The sequence below is a fragment of the Neolamprologus multifasciatus genome, chromosome 13 (assembly GCF_963576455.1).
Source record: "Neolamprologus multifasciatus chromosome 13, fNeoMul1.2, whole genome shotgun sequence".
In the NCBI taxonomy this organism is placed as follows: Eukaryota; Metazoa; Chordata; class Actinopteri; order Cichliformes; family Cichlidae; genus Neolamprologus; species Neolamprologus multifasciatus.
In genome coordinates, this window is record NC_140451.1 from 33,008,557 (window position 1) to 33,023,338 (window position 14,782).

Below are 14,782 nucleotides of genomic sequence, written 5' to 3' on the forward strand. Positions count from 1 at the left end.
TTTTTGACTGAGCAGCATTAAAGGTCACGAGTCCATCTGTGCTTAACGTGGTTTGAGAAACGCTGTAAAAACGACCTGAAACTTCTGCGTCTGCGTTACAGAGCTAATTATCCTCAGCGCTCATTCGTGCGCCTGTCTATTATCCAACACTCAGCAGTCAATACATTTCCCATGAATATGCAATCGCCTGTGTGGATGTGTGAGGTGGAGGGTGCGTCGCCTCAAGCGTCCAGACCTGGCCTCATCTGCAGGATTTCAGCCCAAAATTAAAATCTGACCAGTTTAACATGAACGACGAGGCCAAATGTGCCGATTTACTCAATCACAGCACAGAGTTCGCCTTCAAACTCTTCAATCCTTCATTTATTTCATCACCCAGCTCCTCGTCTTCCAGCACGATGAGCGCCGCAGGGTTAAACTGGGACGGGGGTTTCCTTCCACAAATGAGTCATCCGCTGTTTGAGAAACACCTACAGCTCCGACGCTAAAGGTAGCGGAGCAAATTCAGATGATTTATGGTGTTTATTTAAAGTCTGAATGTCCAGATTCACCCGGGCTGATTCACGACTGTCAGAGGACGAACAAAGCTGCAAATAATCTGCTGTGTGCTCCGGTTAGGCCAGAAATAAATGAAGGGAAGGTTGCAGTGTGAGTGGAGGGGCATTTTTAGGATAGAATAATGTAGCATAGAGAGGGCTCAGTGTGACTTTCATGGAGGAAAATGACTTTTCATTGATTTCCAGGGAATTAGATGAAACTTTCTTTTGTGCAAAGTGAAAAAACTAGCGTGCAAATGCTAAAGTGTACTTATGTAGAGGTTTTGAAAGTCCATAAGAGGTCTGAGAGGTGACAAAGGTTGCTGGGGCAGCAGCTGATGGCTTCAAAAACCTTCATAAGGTGCAGAAAAGGCCCGTTTGGTGGTTTCTTGGTGAAATGGAAAAGAAGGCGGCAGGCGGTGAGCAGGGACGGACCTGAGCGTCGTTTTAGGACTGAGACAAAGATCCATATTAACAAAAACCGCAGATGACAGATGATTAATCGGCGTGGTGGGGTTTGCCGAGCTGCCGGACCCCCGGCTGACACCCCGAGCCGCCAAACACAAAACCAAAAACCCCCCAGAGCCTCGGCGGCCTGGAGGAGCGTGGGCGAAGGGTGGAAGCAGGGCACCGTCCCCACGGAGCTGTGTGAGCTCACATGTGTGTGTGTGTGTAAAGAGTCAGAGCGACAGATTTGAACTGAAAACGAGAGAATCTGTGTGTGTGTCTGTGTGCGTTTGTGTGGGAGTGTTTAAGCATCAGAAAGTGTGTGTGCATGTGTTTCCTGTGAATGTGTGTGTGGACAGAGCAAACCCCCCATCTGCCACAGGGTGGGCGGCTCGCCACACAACGACAATACACACCAACATTTTTGTAACTGTGGGCGTTCAAAAGGCTCGGAGAGCTGCAGCTCAGCAGAAGGCTTCGGCTCCAGCAGCTCTCCAATCAGCACGGCAAACACACGCTTTCAAAGCTCCTGTTTAACCTCCAAACACTAAAAAACGTTCGCTTTCTCTTCTGCGGGCGATTCCTGCTGAACACAAACAGAACGTAAGTCACAGATTTGGTCAAAGCCTCGAGTTCAGGCCTGAAGAGCTGCAAACACATATGTTAACGTGCCGTTGATTCAATTTCTAATTCTTCCTCCGGGAGCTCGAGCGACTCCACAGGGTTTCATAAGACATCTGCCCAGAAACTGATGAGATCTCCAAAAGAAATGCATGTGGTAACCAGTCCATGTTGATGTGCAGCGTCAGTGTGTATGCAAGGTCCGCTCAGGCCTGAGGAACATGAGCTTCATCATCAGAAGATCATTTAATCCAAATACAACACAAACAAAGTCTAACACGGAGTTCTGGGGCCATCAAAAGGTTAGAGTGTGCTTATTTAATGAAGGGTTAAAGAGGACTTTGTCACCAGGATGGTTATGAAGGTGCAGACGGTATCTGGTCTTTGTTGTTTTGTGGATGATGAGGTTGTGAAGAGAGTTGGCTCTTCCAAAGCTGAGGCCATAAAAGGCTGGAAGCCATGCTCCAGGTTGAGGAGGAGTTGTTGGACAACTTCAAGCATCAGGTTCTTGTTCATGAGTGGGTGGAGAGAGGAGCAGCAGAGCTGATTTACCAGTTGATCTACATTCCTCCCCTCACCTTCAGAAAACTCTGAAACATGACACGAAGCGTGTTTTCAAATCCACATCAGTCCAGTTTGAGCAGCAATAGAAGAGAAAACGAGCTGATTCATATTCATAAGTGTCAAACTGTTCCGTCTAAGTTTGAATTCATTTATCTGAAACCGTGTGCAATTTAGAAAATGCTCCGATGAAGCTGTAAATAAGGGCCGAGGGGGCTGCTGAGTGGACAGACTCACTTCTGAAATCGTTCACAAGTCTTTAAATCTCAACACAAGCTGTGTTAAACTCTTTACTCTGTGGATGCTGGTTTAAGTTTCAGGTTAACTCGATTTTTCCAGTTAAGTGTGAGTCAGTAGGACTACCCCCCCCCCCCTCCCCCAGTGGCATAAACAAGCTTCCATACCTGCTAAACCAGTAAATACCTTTAATATGTTCATGTATGCTCGCAGACCGAGAGCTCTGAGCTCACCTGCACATAATTTTTTGGGGATGAGAGACTCAGAGAAGGTTTAAATGCAGAAACAGAGCCTGTTTGGTCATTTTACACGTTTCAACACTTCCTGATCCTCAGCTTTAACTTACAGGACTCTCGGCTGATGATCTGATGTTTGTCAGCACAGTTGCGCTTGGACGTTTCTTTTATTCTCTCTTCCATGTTTGTACAAGAGCAGCGATGAGATGATTCCAATGATTATTCTCCCCCATCCATCACACCGGGCCAACCATAGCGGGACTCAGAGCAGTAATCTGTTCCTGACAAGACAAGAGCGAAAACAAATGGGTGTGCGCAGTCAGTGTGTGGGCTCAGCTGGCACGAAGACAACACAATGCAACCCAATTTAACCGGATACCGCCATATACGTCGGCGGAGCTCCTCTCACCTCCTTTTATGGAGACAGGGGGACCGGAATTCCGAATAATGGAACATCTCTTCTTCCCCCTTTATATGAAACCAAAACAACGCAAAGCACGTGCGCATGATAGTGACAACATGCTGAAATTGAGCAGAAAATTTAAATCCACTCCTGAAGTTTTGCGAACTGAACATCATTTATTTGGTCCGTGTTTCGTCACGGGAAGCTCCTATTTCTGGAGTTCCCTCTCCTTTTTTATTATTATTCTTATTTTTAAACCCGACTCCATATTTGGTGAATGACGCAACGGGACACCGGGAGATTCCCTTTATAACCCCGCCGCGCCTCCGTGGAGTGGTTAACGGGGGATGAGAGGCGGACCGGAGAAAATGAGGGAAGACACCGAACACGTCTGAGAGTCGGTGAACATGAGCGCGAAGACGGCGGCTGAAGTCTCGGCGTCTCTCGGCAGCATCCCAGACGGTGCTCCCAAAGATGTATGCGCAGAAACGGTGATGGTGTTCAAGGAGGAGGCCGTGGGGCCGGAGGGAGCTGAAGGGCGGGACGGTGGTGGGGATGGAGGCGGTAAGCGTTCGTGTGTTTCAAACACTCGAGGATGTGGACGGACAAGTTAGATGGAGATACTGAGCTTGTTCCTGTGAATGTGTCTGACTGCGCTCTTCTCTGTGTTGCAGGTGATCTCGGCGCACCTGAGCTCTCTCTCCAGGGCCACCTGGCGCAGTACGTGGCCACTTTACGCACGCAGCCGGTGGCGTTTAGCGGCAGGTTCTCCCTGGACTCCGGGAGCGGGGGGTCAGGCTGGGCGCAGGGGGACGTGATCAACGTGGTCAGTGCGGACATCGCCCCCCCAGGACCGGCACAGGGGTCCGGATCAGCATCACCCAACATTTACGCGGGAGAAGCAGCAGGCGGAGGACGAGGAGGAGCGGGAGACGGGAACATGGCGCACGGCCAGCCGGATATCAGCCACATGTACGCGCCCCCCCACCCACACTCACACCCCCACCCGCCCCAGTCCTACTCCTGCAGCGGGGACGTGTACCAGGACCAGGGTTACCTGTCCACCTCCACCTGCGCGGTGTCCTACCACCCGCCTCCCGCCTACAGCTCTGCGCCCAAACCGGCCGCTGATGGCGCGCTGCTCTCCATCGTGCCGGAGTATGGAGGCTTCTACCCGCAGAGCTGCCAGAGGGACATGCATGCCGGCTTCCCGGAGAGGAAGGCCCTCCCGTACCCGCTGGACTCGTTGCGGGTGCCTCCGCCGCTCACGCCTCTCAACACCATCAGGAACTTTACGCTCAGCGCGCCCGAAGGCCCGGCGGCCGCCCCCTTCCCCGGCCACCAGAACCTCCCCCTCAGGCCCATCTTAAGACCCCGGAAGTACCCGAATCGCCCGAGCAAGACCCCCGTGCACCAGAGACCGTATCCGTGCCCGGCGGAGAGCTGCGACCGCCGGTTCTCCCGGTCGGACGAGCTGAGCCGGCACCTGCGCATCCACACCGGCCACAAGCCGTTCCAGTGCCGCATCTGCATGCGCAACTTCAGCCGCAGCGACCACCTGACCACGCACATCCGCACGCACACCGGGGAGAAGCCGTTCACCTGCGACCAGTGTGGGAGGAAGTTCGCACGCAGCGATGAGAGGAGGCGGCACATGAAGATTCACCTGCGGCAGAAGGAGAAGAAGACCCCCGCGTCCTAATCCGAGCCCTCCGAGCCCAAACGGTGCCCCGTAGTCTAAGTTAACCTCAGAAATAGCCGCAGGTCTCTTTAGAAGCCATATCACGAAGAAGAAATCAGGGAGAGCCAGAAACCCGGTCCCCAGGTGTGTTACTATGACTACAAAATCCACACGAGCGGAGCTGGCCGTGCTAGGATTAAGTGAACCTCCAAGAACAACATCTCACAACCTGCTTTTAGTGAACACTTTGTCTGCTGTCTGTGCTTCAAGCTCTCAGGGATTCAGTCACGTGCCGGGCAGCACAGGTGAGTCAGGTGAGTCAGGTGAGAGGGTTACTGCTGCTCCAGCTTTCATTTGGAGTTAAATGCACAAAAACACTCAGAGAGTCACGGAGGCATCACATGTGACTCCCGGAGGAGGACTGTGAGGAATCGTTAGTGAAATTCTCTCGGATAACGCGACACCAGCCTTTTCTATATTTGTAAGATCACAGAAAAATCATTTAAAAACCTTCAGTCCAAGTTCAAGGCTGAGTGTCTTCAGACTGTTGGCACTCAAACGTTCCTCTGCACCATATTTGAAAAGAATAAAAGTCCAACACTTTACAGTTTTTAGGAGAAACCAATGAACGCAGGCGCTGTAGTCAGAGTGAGACACGTAGATGCCGTGTCTCAGGGGGTCTGCGTTTGGCTTCTGACGTTTCTGTATGAAAGAAACTCATTTTGCGCTGCTTTGTTGGGCGACAGGAAACAACAGGCCACAGATAGAAGGTTGTTTTATGACATTTTATAGTCGTAAATGAGTAAAATGATTGGCGTGAAGTTAGGATAAACAAAAATAACATTTTATTCAAACACATCAGAGAGAAGCTGATTATGTTATTGTGTTAAACAGCCTGAAACTACTTAAATTATTTCAATATTTTCAAAGTAAAAATCCTTTTTTGGGGAGGGGGGATCAGGACTAAAATAATTTTTAATGATTTTTAAAGATAAAAGCCTTTAATTAGTTGTTTAGACGTTATCAAGGTAATTTATTTCTGTGAGAATGTCAAAATAAGAGGCCTTTTTTTAGTTGTGTGAAACAAGTTACGCTCGCTTATTTCAAAATAAAAGCCTAAATTAGTTATTGGAAGTTACCACATTTTCTACATTTAATCCTCTAGTTAGTTGGGAATTCATTGAGATTATTTAAGATGACGGTTGTTTTTTTGTTGTTTTTGTTTTTGTTTTGTTTTTTGTTTGTTTTGTTTTTTGTTTGTTTTTTGGGTTGTTTTTTTTTTTGCTGTAGTTTAAAAAATCATCTATTTAGTTACTGGAACTTGTCTATTTTGCTAGATTTTCAAAATAAAACAATATAATTTGTTAGAAAGCTTTCATGATGCTCAGAAAGACCTCAGATTGTGTGAAGTTAGTCAAATGTATTTATCATAGCAGGTTTCCAAAATAAAAGCTCCTGTTTTTCCGGGCTTTTTCACATAAACCTCTAAAATTTGCTGCTTTTGCTCACTTGAGTCAGCCATGTTTATTTTATATTTTTTACCTTCTGAGATACGAGACAAATGTTTTGGTTAAAGAACTATTTAACTGACCTAAATAAGTGTCCCATAGCACACATATAGCACACCGAACATCGGCTGAAAGGTCAGCGAGAGATCAGCCCTGTGTTTCCACACACACGCATGTATTTGGAGCAGCATGGCAGCCACGGCGTCACGTGAACTAATGCAGTATGTAGGTGTATATGTGTGATGCAGCATCAGAGCACACTGAGGGGATACGGTGATGTCACAGCTTGAGGCTGGGGTGCGCTGTGAATGGGATTTATTGATTGTAGCCTGATAATCTGTTATTTCCTGTTTTTGTATTTCTTGCCAGTCAATGTGAGACAAAGAGACACAGAGTAAGTGGGCAAAAAGTAAAAGTTTGTTTTTGTGTGTTTTACTATTTTATGCAAATGAGAGAAAGCACTAAAGCTTTTATTCTGAAGAATTGATGCTTCTTGTCAATGCAAATAAACGTGGAACTGTTCAGTCGCTGCTGCCTCTTTTTTCTTTTTAATGAAAGTACACACAGGTTAGCTTTGATTCTTACTTCAGACTAATCCAACTTTATCTCACACTCAGGCCTCGAGAAACAAGGAAAAGCATAAAACGGTCGCCTTCAGGTGCAACGTTACATCTAAGCTGCGCGCGTGCGCAATCGCGCACTGCTGGCACGGTCTCTGCGCACAGAAAATCTGCGTTGCGCACAAAAAAAAAATCTAACCTGAATTGAAATTAAAATGAAAACTTTAACAATCCTGTTTTGCAGTGTTAGTCAGTGACTGGCTGCTCCTGTATGGGATCAGAACGATGCCACCTTATCACATAGTCCAGCCAATGATGTGATTCACATTCGTATATACGCAGCTAATCACTGTCACGGTCTGGCTGGCAGACCGTGGGGAGATGGGGAAATAGGACCCAAACGCCGGACTCTTCAGTGCAACAGTGTTTATTTACAAGGTGGTGAAGTAAACAACAATAAATCCCCAGTTTCCCAGACTCCCGTGTAGTGTCTTCTTCCCAAAAGTCCCCGTGTAGTGCTCTCTGCCCCAGTGTCCCTGCACTCCCCGTGCTCACTGCTCCTCCTCGTCCCACACTCCTCCTGAGGGGAAAACAATAGAGGCAGCCGTTACACACTGTATCCCAGCAGGCATACACTCACACTTGACTGTACTCGAAGACTGACATGTAGTCAAACGCAATAATCCAGCGTCGGTGGAAGCTCCATCGCTCATCTAAATAGCTCCCCCGACGAGCCCAGATGAGGAGCAGGTGTGCGGCAAGGACTTCGGGTGTGGCCAGCCTTCAAGTCAGGCCACGCCCCCAGGGCTGAAGGTGCCTGTAACATGGCCACAGAAGAAAGGCAACACACACACATACCTGCCTACATACAGATGTGCACAGGGGCAGTGCAGACAACACACCAAATAATAACAACAACAACAACAACAACAACAATAATAATAATAATAATAATAATAATAATAACAACAACAGTCATAGTCCCCACTGCCCACGGACCCCGAGTCCCCAGAGCCGGGTCCGTGACAGTCACCGTGGCTGACAGGCTATGACAGCGTCCTTATGTGCGACACCGGTGTTTTAGCAAAGCGGCTGATGTGGAGTGAAGCCACGTTAATGACAACGTGTACAACCATTGGAGATGTGAGCAGGACAGACGGAACAACTGACGGACAAAGTGTGGACTTTATACCAGTTTTTAAATTGTGTTGATCGGCCGTAAAACCAGAGTTATGATAAAATATCTGCAATGTTTGTTTTTCTTCCTGAATACTGTCGTTGTTTATATTTACTGCGGGAAGAAACGGTAAAAACGGCGTTTTATAAGGAAAACGCTCGAAAGCCTGTGAACAAAAACAGCCCCCTCCAGCCTTTCCTATTGGTGGAAATATGTACCACGTGAACCAATCAAAACATGATATGGCAACATGACATTTAGTTGTTTAGAGAGGAGGGAAGTTTTAGGAGTCACGGAGGTGTTTTGAGATGTGAGAGATTTGTGACATTTAGCGCAAATCTTGTGTAGTTAGTGTGTAGTTAGTGTGTAGTGTAGTCAATAGTTTTGTGTGTGTCAGAACAATGAGGCGACTGCTGAGTGTTACAGGTGTTACAGCAGTGATACATCTGCTGCTGTCAGGCCTGCAGGTATCAGGCTGTTGTTCTCCTTCATCTCATAGTGGACAGAAATGATTTTTGGAGTGGCACAAATAATTTGTGTGGCATCAGATTTGATGCAGAACAGCTGATTGTTCTGCAAATAGTTTGAAATGTTTATTTAAAAACTCCTTGGCTGCATTTTTAGGTAAACAGCCGCAAAAAACTTTGTTTGCATAACTCAGTTACTTTTTTAAAGAAGTAACTATATAATTAATTTCCCAACATTGGTCATTATTTACTGTATTTTGCAGACAGTTACAGACTCTCTCCCAGACCACAGACTCATCATACAGTCAAAGCTTTATTGGAGTTCAGCTTATTTTTCCTTCCAATAGTGTTAACATGCTACACATGAACAAGATTTGTTTACATTTTCATTGTAAGTGGGCAAAAGCAGTTAATTAAAAGTAGTCTAACATAAATGCTGTAATTTGATTACTTTAATAAACATGTAACTTGGATGGATTCGACACGTCTGCTGTTGCTCATAGTGTCCAAGGGACGCTCAGGGAGTTTGTGTGTTCGCTCAGACACATGAAAAATTAGAGGGAACATTGGTTCAGGTGTATATGACAGATTCTGTCCCAGCTTCCTTATATATGGAGAACTGACACTGTCAAAAATCAAAAATATATGGACAAAAACGGCAATGGTCTGTCACTAAATTGTGGGCATGAAAGGTACCTATTCCAAAATTTACTAAAGCTAGGAGCGGACTGTGAGGATACACCCACTGCAACTTTATGTTCAAATCATCTGTTTATTGTGTCCAAAAAATATCAACTAAAGCTGAAATATGGCCAGGCTGCACATCCATGTAATACCAGTTTCTACCACCAGATGGTGCAGCGACCCAGGGTTACCTTTATTTAACCGAGAGAGAGAGTAAGAGCACATTTCCTCTGTGAGGACAAAGGTGCTATAAAACATCCATCAACAACCGCAGTGGGGGAACACTGCCCCCTGGTGGTTCATTTAACTTTGAAACAGACAAAAATAGAGCTTTTATTTGCTCTCGTGTTTCTTGCATTTGTGTGGGAATCAAATCTAAATTTCTAAAATGTTCTAATTTGATCTTTCAAGTTATTTTCTCATTTATGCATAAATGTATTACATACTGTATTTACATGATATTATCAGTGGTATGGAGGACTCTAAGTGCCAAAATCATAACACAATAAAGAAGTTATATGAATAACAATTAAATAAGAATTAATTGCAAATAAATTCCAGCGCTAATCAAACTTAAGGCTGAACAGATTTCTTTTCTCTTTATTTTGTAATCACATGGACATTTTCTGACATTTCTCTCAAAGACACTTTGTGCTGATAAACTCGATTTAGTGCACATCTTTCAATCGGAGATACAAACATGAACACAGTCCTGAGGAGTCTCTCAGAAAGGAGAAGAAGAAGAAAAGGCGGCGACGGCGTAAAGAGTCCTAACATGAGAAAATCTGCAGCTTTACGAGATTTCAGTCTTCAAAAGAGACCCGAAGCTCTGACGTCACAAAGCCTGAAGCAGGAAGACGAGTAAAGAGACATCAGCAGGGTCCTGCAGTGGTCCTTCGGTGCTGCTTTCAAGGAGCAGCCAGGAGCCTGGGACGTTTTTGTTTCCCCTCATGCGGAGAGTAATACGTGGGAGCGGCTGGGTATACGTGTACGGAGAACCAGAGAAGCCAAAAATATAAATTACATTACAGTATTATACATTTGCTAATAAAGCCATCAAAGTGAATATTAATGCTACATGGACATAAATGAACTGATTTCTGTTGCTATTTATTACTGTATTTATTTCAATTAGCAGTACTTACTTATTTTAATTAATTTTTCATTTTATTTCTGCGTTGGGCAAAAGTATAAATGTTTACCACTGATATGTTCAGTTGTGATTTAGGCAGTTTTACAGTTTTATTATTTGTATGTTTCAGATGGTTTAGCTGAAGCAGAACAGTAGAAAAAAAAATAAAGTAAAAATAAAAGATATTTGGGGAAATAAATCAGGTGACAAGAGGAAAGGAAAATATTTAAAGTTGGTTAATAAAGAAAACCAAAGTGAACATAATTAAGTTCATTTTAAAAATGTAATTAATGCTTGCATTTATTTCCAATATGGTTTTGTTCCTAATAAGTAATTATGTCAGCAGTTACAGTCCTTACATCACCAGTGAGGTCCTCAGACTGAAGGACATGAAGTACTGACGTGTATTAAAACATCCCAGTTATTATTGTTTTCAGTGAACCTTGAAAAATTCAGTCAAAATGAAAGCAGAAAATTCCAGACTTTTCTCAAACGCAGCATTATCAACTTTCAGGTGTGAAATAAAAACAGCTGGTCTGATTTTAGCTTTGAAAATCAGTCCAGATGTGACTGTAACGAAACAGCTGTCGGTCAGATTCAACACTTTATGGAAGACTGAAGCTGCCAAAAAAACAAATTTGTGCAGTTAACCTCTTTCTGTCCTTTTTAAATTCATTTTCTATTTTGGCATCAATCCACCAAAAATCAAAACGTTTACATCACAAACATTTTGATTTTACAAAAACAAAATTTGGAAACAAAGAAAAGAACATGATTAACAAAATAATAAGAAAACAAAAACTGTCACTTTATAGAATAAATATTTAAAATTAAATTATTTATCCACCACCTTCTCATTTATAAATTAATACATAATTAAAATACTAACATGTATTATTGGGTCATTTAATAGTTTCACAGCTAAGTTGCTTCTGCATTATTTTACTTTATTTTTTATGTTTTCCTTCATAGTCAAACCTCTTTAATTCCTTATTTATTCATTTATTATACACTCTTTGAAGAGTTAGCAATGCATACAAACAACATGGAGTTTTCTGATGCTCATATTCCTACGTGTTCAATGGCGAATTAGCGTATTTTCTAGAACTCTATACCAATTTTAAATAATTTTAAACACTTTTATAAATGAATAACTGGGAAGGTAACGAAATGGGAGAATTATTTTATTATACAGCAGTAAATTAAATGTTATGAATCCAATATTCATCTATGCCCATAGACTATTAATAAACTTATTGATGCATTAAGGCTTATTGGCCGTATTTCACTGTGGTCGTTTCAGTCCTGCACATCTATTTTCCCCCATTTTGACAGCCTGAAAACAAGAAAACTTTGTCGATTCAACAATGGATTTATGTGTGATTTGGGCAGCTGGGGTCCTCCATATCCAGTTAGTGTCGCTGAGCAGAGTAAATATAAATACCGAGAGAGGTTTGTTAGCGTTCAGTCAGGTTTCAGGACAGACTCTGGCTTAACTGGAGTCTCTGTAAAGAGCCTCAGTTTTTAAAAATAAAACTACTTCCTGAAAGTGAGCACATCAACAGATGATTCAGATGTGGGTTCCTGACCGTCACATCCACGGGGATCACAGCACAGGCAGGAAGTCGTTGACTGTTGCCTGAGGCTCCGATGTTTGTCCAACTGAAGCAGAAGCTGGAGTGAATAAAGTTCACGCTCGCAGAGTGTGTGCTGCAGGGCTGAGGCATCATTTCTACCCTTTACCACAATTTAATCCCACATTTGGCCCTCTACTCTGCGCCTGCTGGCGGCTCTGATGATGACTGGAGATCCTTTGTGGATCCAGCCAGGCTGCAGGGCTCTGGGAGGGTGGAGGGGGGGATCAGAGGCACACCTCCGGGCCCGGGTACGGCTCCCCTCCGCACCAGAACTCCGGAGGCTGCGAGATCTCCATGAGCCAGACCTCCTTCTCCGTCTGCTCCGAGTCTTTGACCCCCTCCCCGGGCAGCACCTTGTAGTAGTGACAGTCCCTGCCGTCGTCCGGGTCGTACGGCGGGGCTAAGATGTCCATGAAAGCTGTGGGCCCATCCACGGCGTCAATCTGGTGGAGGTTGTCCCGGTCGGGGGAGAGGACGCAGGGTCCACTCTCCTCCGTGTACTCCCCGGTGGAGCGAAGCACGTAGCGCCGCAGAGCGCCCATCTCCGCCCGGGGCAGCGCGCCCCCGCCCCCGGCCGGTCGCTCGAGCCGGTCGAAGCAGCTTATCCGGACCTTCCCGTACATGACTTTGAGCACGCCGTGCATGCCCGGGTGGTCGTGCAGCGGGATAGAGGCCCCGCTCTTCAGCAGGAACACCCCCATGCTGAACTGGTCCGTCTCACAGATGTGCATGTAGGTGACCGGGGGCGCGCTGCGGTGATACGGGTGCTGAGCAGGGGGCGCGCCGCCGTCCTCGGCTCTCCGCGGGACGAGCTTCAGGTCGGCAGCCCGCACTTCCGACATCAGGCTCCGGAGCTTGCCGTGGTTCTCCAGGAAGGCCTTGGAAGCCTCGTCGCCCACCGCGGGTGTGTTCCTGAAGGTGGCGAGAGCCTGCCGAGCTATCCTCTGAACCAGGGAGGCCATACTGCTGTCACCGGGCATCATACCGAAGCGAGGAGCCGCCGCTCGGTCCGCTGGTCCCCGTTAGCTGTAGCTGTGTGTAGCTAGCGCCAAAGATCGTGTGACCACAAGAGGACTCACTCCTCAGGGGCTCGGCTCACTGGTTTCTGCCCTCACGAAGATCAAAGCCTAAAAAAGAAACTGCAGAAACAAAAATGACGAAATTAAATATCATAAACCGAATAACGAGAAACAGCAGGGCTGGTATTCATCCTTCGGGTGTTCTCCCACAGAGTCTGCGACGGTTTACAGCGCCGCCATCAGTGCAAACGTAACTCCCGCTGTGTGAACCCACGGAGGACCGAAGCGGCCAAAATTGCAAACTTCACAAATAAAGAAACTAATTTGTTGTTAAATTAAGTTTTGGATAATTTGTCTGCTCCTTTCATTATCTAAAATTACTTTCAATTTTGACGTCTATCAACCAAAACCTTAAAAATGTGACCTCACGAAAACACTTTGAATTTGCAAAAATAACATTTGGAAACAAATACAGAGGACGACAAATTAAAAAAACAAACAAAAAAAAAAACATTAAAAATGATTATTTTAACAAAAAATAAATAAAAAATAAAAGTGAGTAGGTGAATCAATTCAGAAACAATTTGTCACATATTTTTAGGATAATTATTTTAATTAGTTCCATTTATTTGTTGCATATTTCAACAACCCTCTGTCCATAATCACATACTGTGTATGCTACCGTTGTATATAGTTTATTATCTTATTTATTTTGTATTTGTTTGTATTTTTCTTCTGCTATCTCTACCTCAGTCGAGGTAATGCACAAATTTCCCTGCGTGGGATCAATAAAGTCTTATCTTATCTTAACTGTAATTCATCCATACAAGGTGGTGGTCTGTGGCTTTAATCAGACTCGGGGAACACAGTTTTTTGGAGCTGTTTCCCTTGTTACTGGGTTTCAAAAATGGCAGTTTAATTTTCGGGAATGAGGAGTGACACCACTGAGCAGCCAATCGGTGGCATGCGGTCTGATGACATCACATTTCAGTACCTGCTCATGGCTTTGTAGCCCAGCGAGCAGGTACTATTTAGCACCTGTTCAGGTAAAACCCTGAAAACAATGATTGTTTTGGGTCCCACTGAAAAAAGCATCAAGTCTATTTGATGAATCTCATGATGCCGGTCCCGGACTCGAACCCACTGACCGGCTGGGGCCTCTCTGTGAGGTGTCTCTAAACTGGTGACCTGTCCAGGTGTGCTGCAAGTGTGTCTGAAGCTTCAGTGCAAAAAGTGTTGAATTCACACAAACATGACGTCATGGATCATAATCATTAACCCGACATGAATGAAAGAAATCCCACCCAACAGCTGATTTTAAAGCTAAAATCAAAAACACAACACATACGTCACCGGTGCGATCACCACAACAACACGTGCGGCACGTTGACCGCCGTCACTCTGAGTTTGTGCATTTTTCTTTGGACGGAATGATTTCCGGTGTCCGGAAACGGCAGCAGAGTGAGACCTCACCTGCTCCCCTGCGCTCACCTTTTTCACAGTCCGCTCTCCTCATTCATTCCCGTTTTTGTCGATCAGCGCGTGAGGCTCCGCGAGCAGCACACAAACAACCTAAAGAGGCAAACGGACACAAAGCAGGAGGAGTCGGAGAAGCTCGGGGAGCTTCGGGGTGTCTGGAGGCCTTCGTCACACTCCGCCGCGGTCACTCTTATCTGCTCCGCTGCCCCATTTTTGAATTACTGTCAAACACGTCCGCACCGCGCAGCGTTTCACGGGTTCACACCTGGTGCATTGTGGGAAACGAAGTCTGTCGGGCCTCTCGCGTGGACGTCCACGACACCAAATCAGATTGAAGTCAAACGGGGAGAAAATGAGCTTCGTATTTAGGTCCCTCTCCTCCAGGGTCAGCGCACTG

The 14,782-nt window shown here is 45.5% G+C and overlaps 2 protein-coding genes across 3 annotated transcripts; one reads left to right on the forward strand and one right to left on the reverse strand.

Annotated features, from left to right (window-relative positions):
- Positions 1 to 3,193: 3,193 nt before the first annotated feature.
- LOC146505862 (E3 SUMO-protein ligase EGR2-like) lies at positions 3,194 to 8,751 on the forward strand. Its single transcript, XM_085182811.1, has 2 exons — positions 3,194 to 3,605; positions 3,716 to 8,751. Exons 1-2 carry the CDS (start codon positions 3,449 to 3,451, stop codon positions 4,741 to 4,743), a joined length of 1,185 nt encoding a protein of 394 aa, XP_085038937.1. The 5' UTR covers positions 3,194 to 3,448; the 3' UTR covers positions 4,744 to 8,751.
- A 942-nt stretch (positions 8,752 to 9,693) lies between these two features.
- LOC146505863 (2-aminoethanethiol dioxygenase-like) lies at positions 9,694 to 14,782 on the reverse strand. Of its 2 annotated transcripts, none has more exons than XM_085182814.1 (2): positions 14,398 to 14,782; positions 9,694 to 13,026 (listed from the first exon to the last, which is right to left on the reverse strand). In XM_085182814.1, exon 2 carries the CDS (start codon positions 12,868 to 12,870, stop codon positions 12,112 to 12,114), a length of 759 nt encoding a protein of 252 aa, XP_085038940.1. In that variant the 5' UTR covers positions 12,871 to 13,026; positions 14,398 to 14,782; the 3' UTR covers positions 9,694 to 12,111. The 2 variants fall into 2 exon arrangements, with proteins under 2 accessions (XP_085038940.1, XP_085038941.1); XM_085182815.1 differs by having other exon boundaries at positions 14,380 to 14,782.

Bases quoted from the DNA above. Each gene is read 5' to 3' on its own strand.
- LOC146505863 (XM_085182814.1), bottom strand. From the start codon at position 12,870: ATGATGCCCGGTGACAGCAGTATGGCCTCCCTGGTTCAGAGGATAGCT.
- LOC146505862 (XM_085182811.1), top strand. From the start codon at position 3,449: ATGAGCGCGAAGACGGCGGCTGAAGTCTCGGCGTCTCTCGGCAGCATC. The intron at 3,606-3,715 runs GTAAGCGTTCGT...TCTGTGTTGCAG, and splicing joins CGGTGGTGGGGATGGAGGCG to GTGATCTCGGCGCACCTGAG.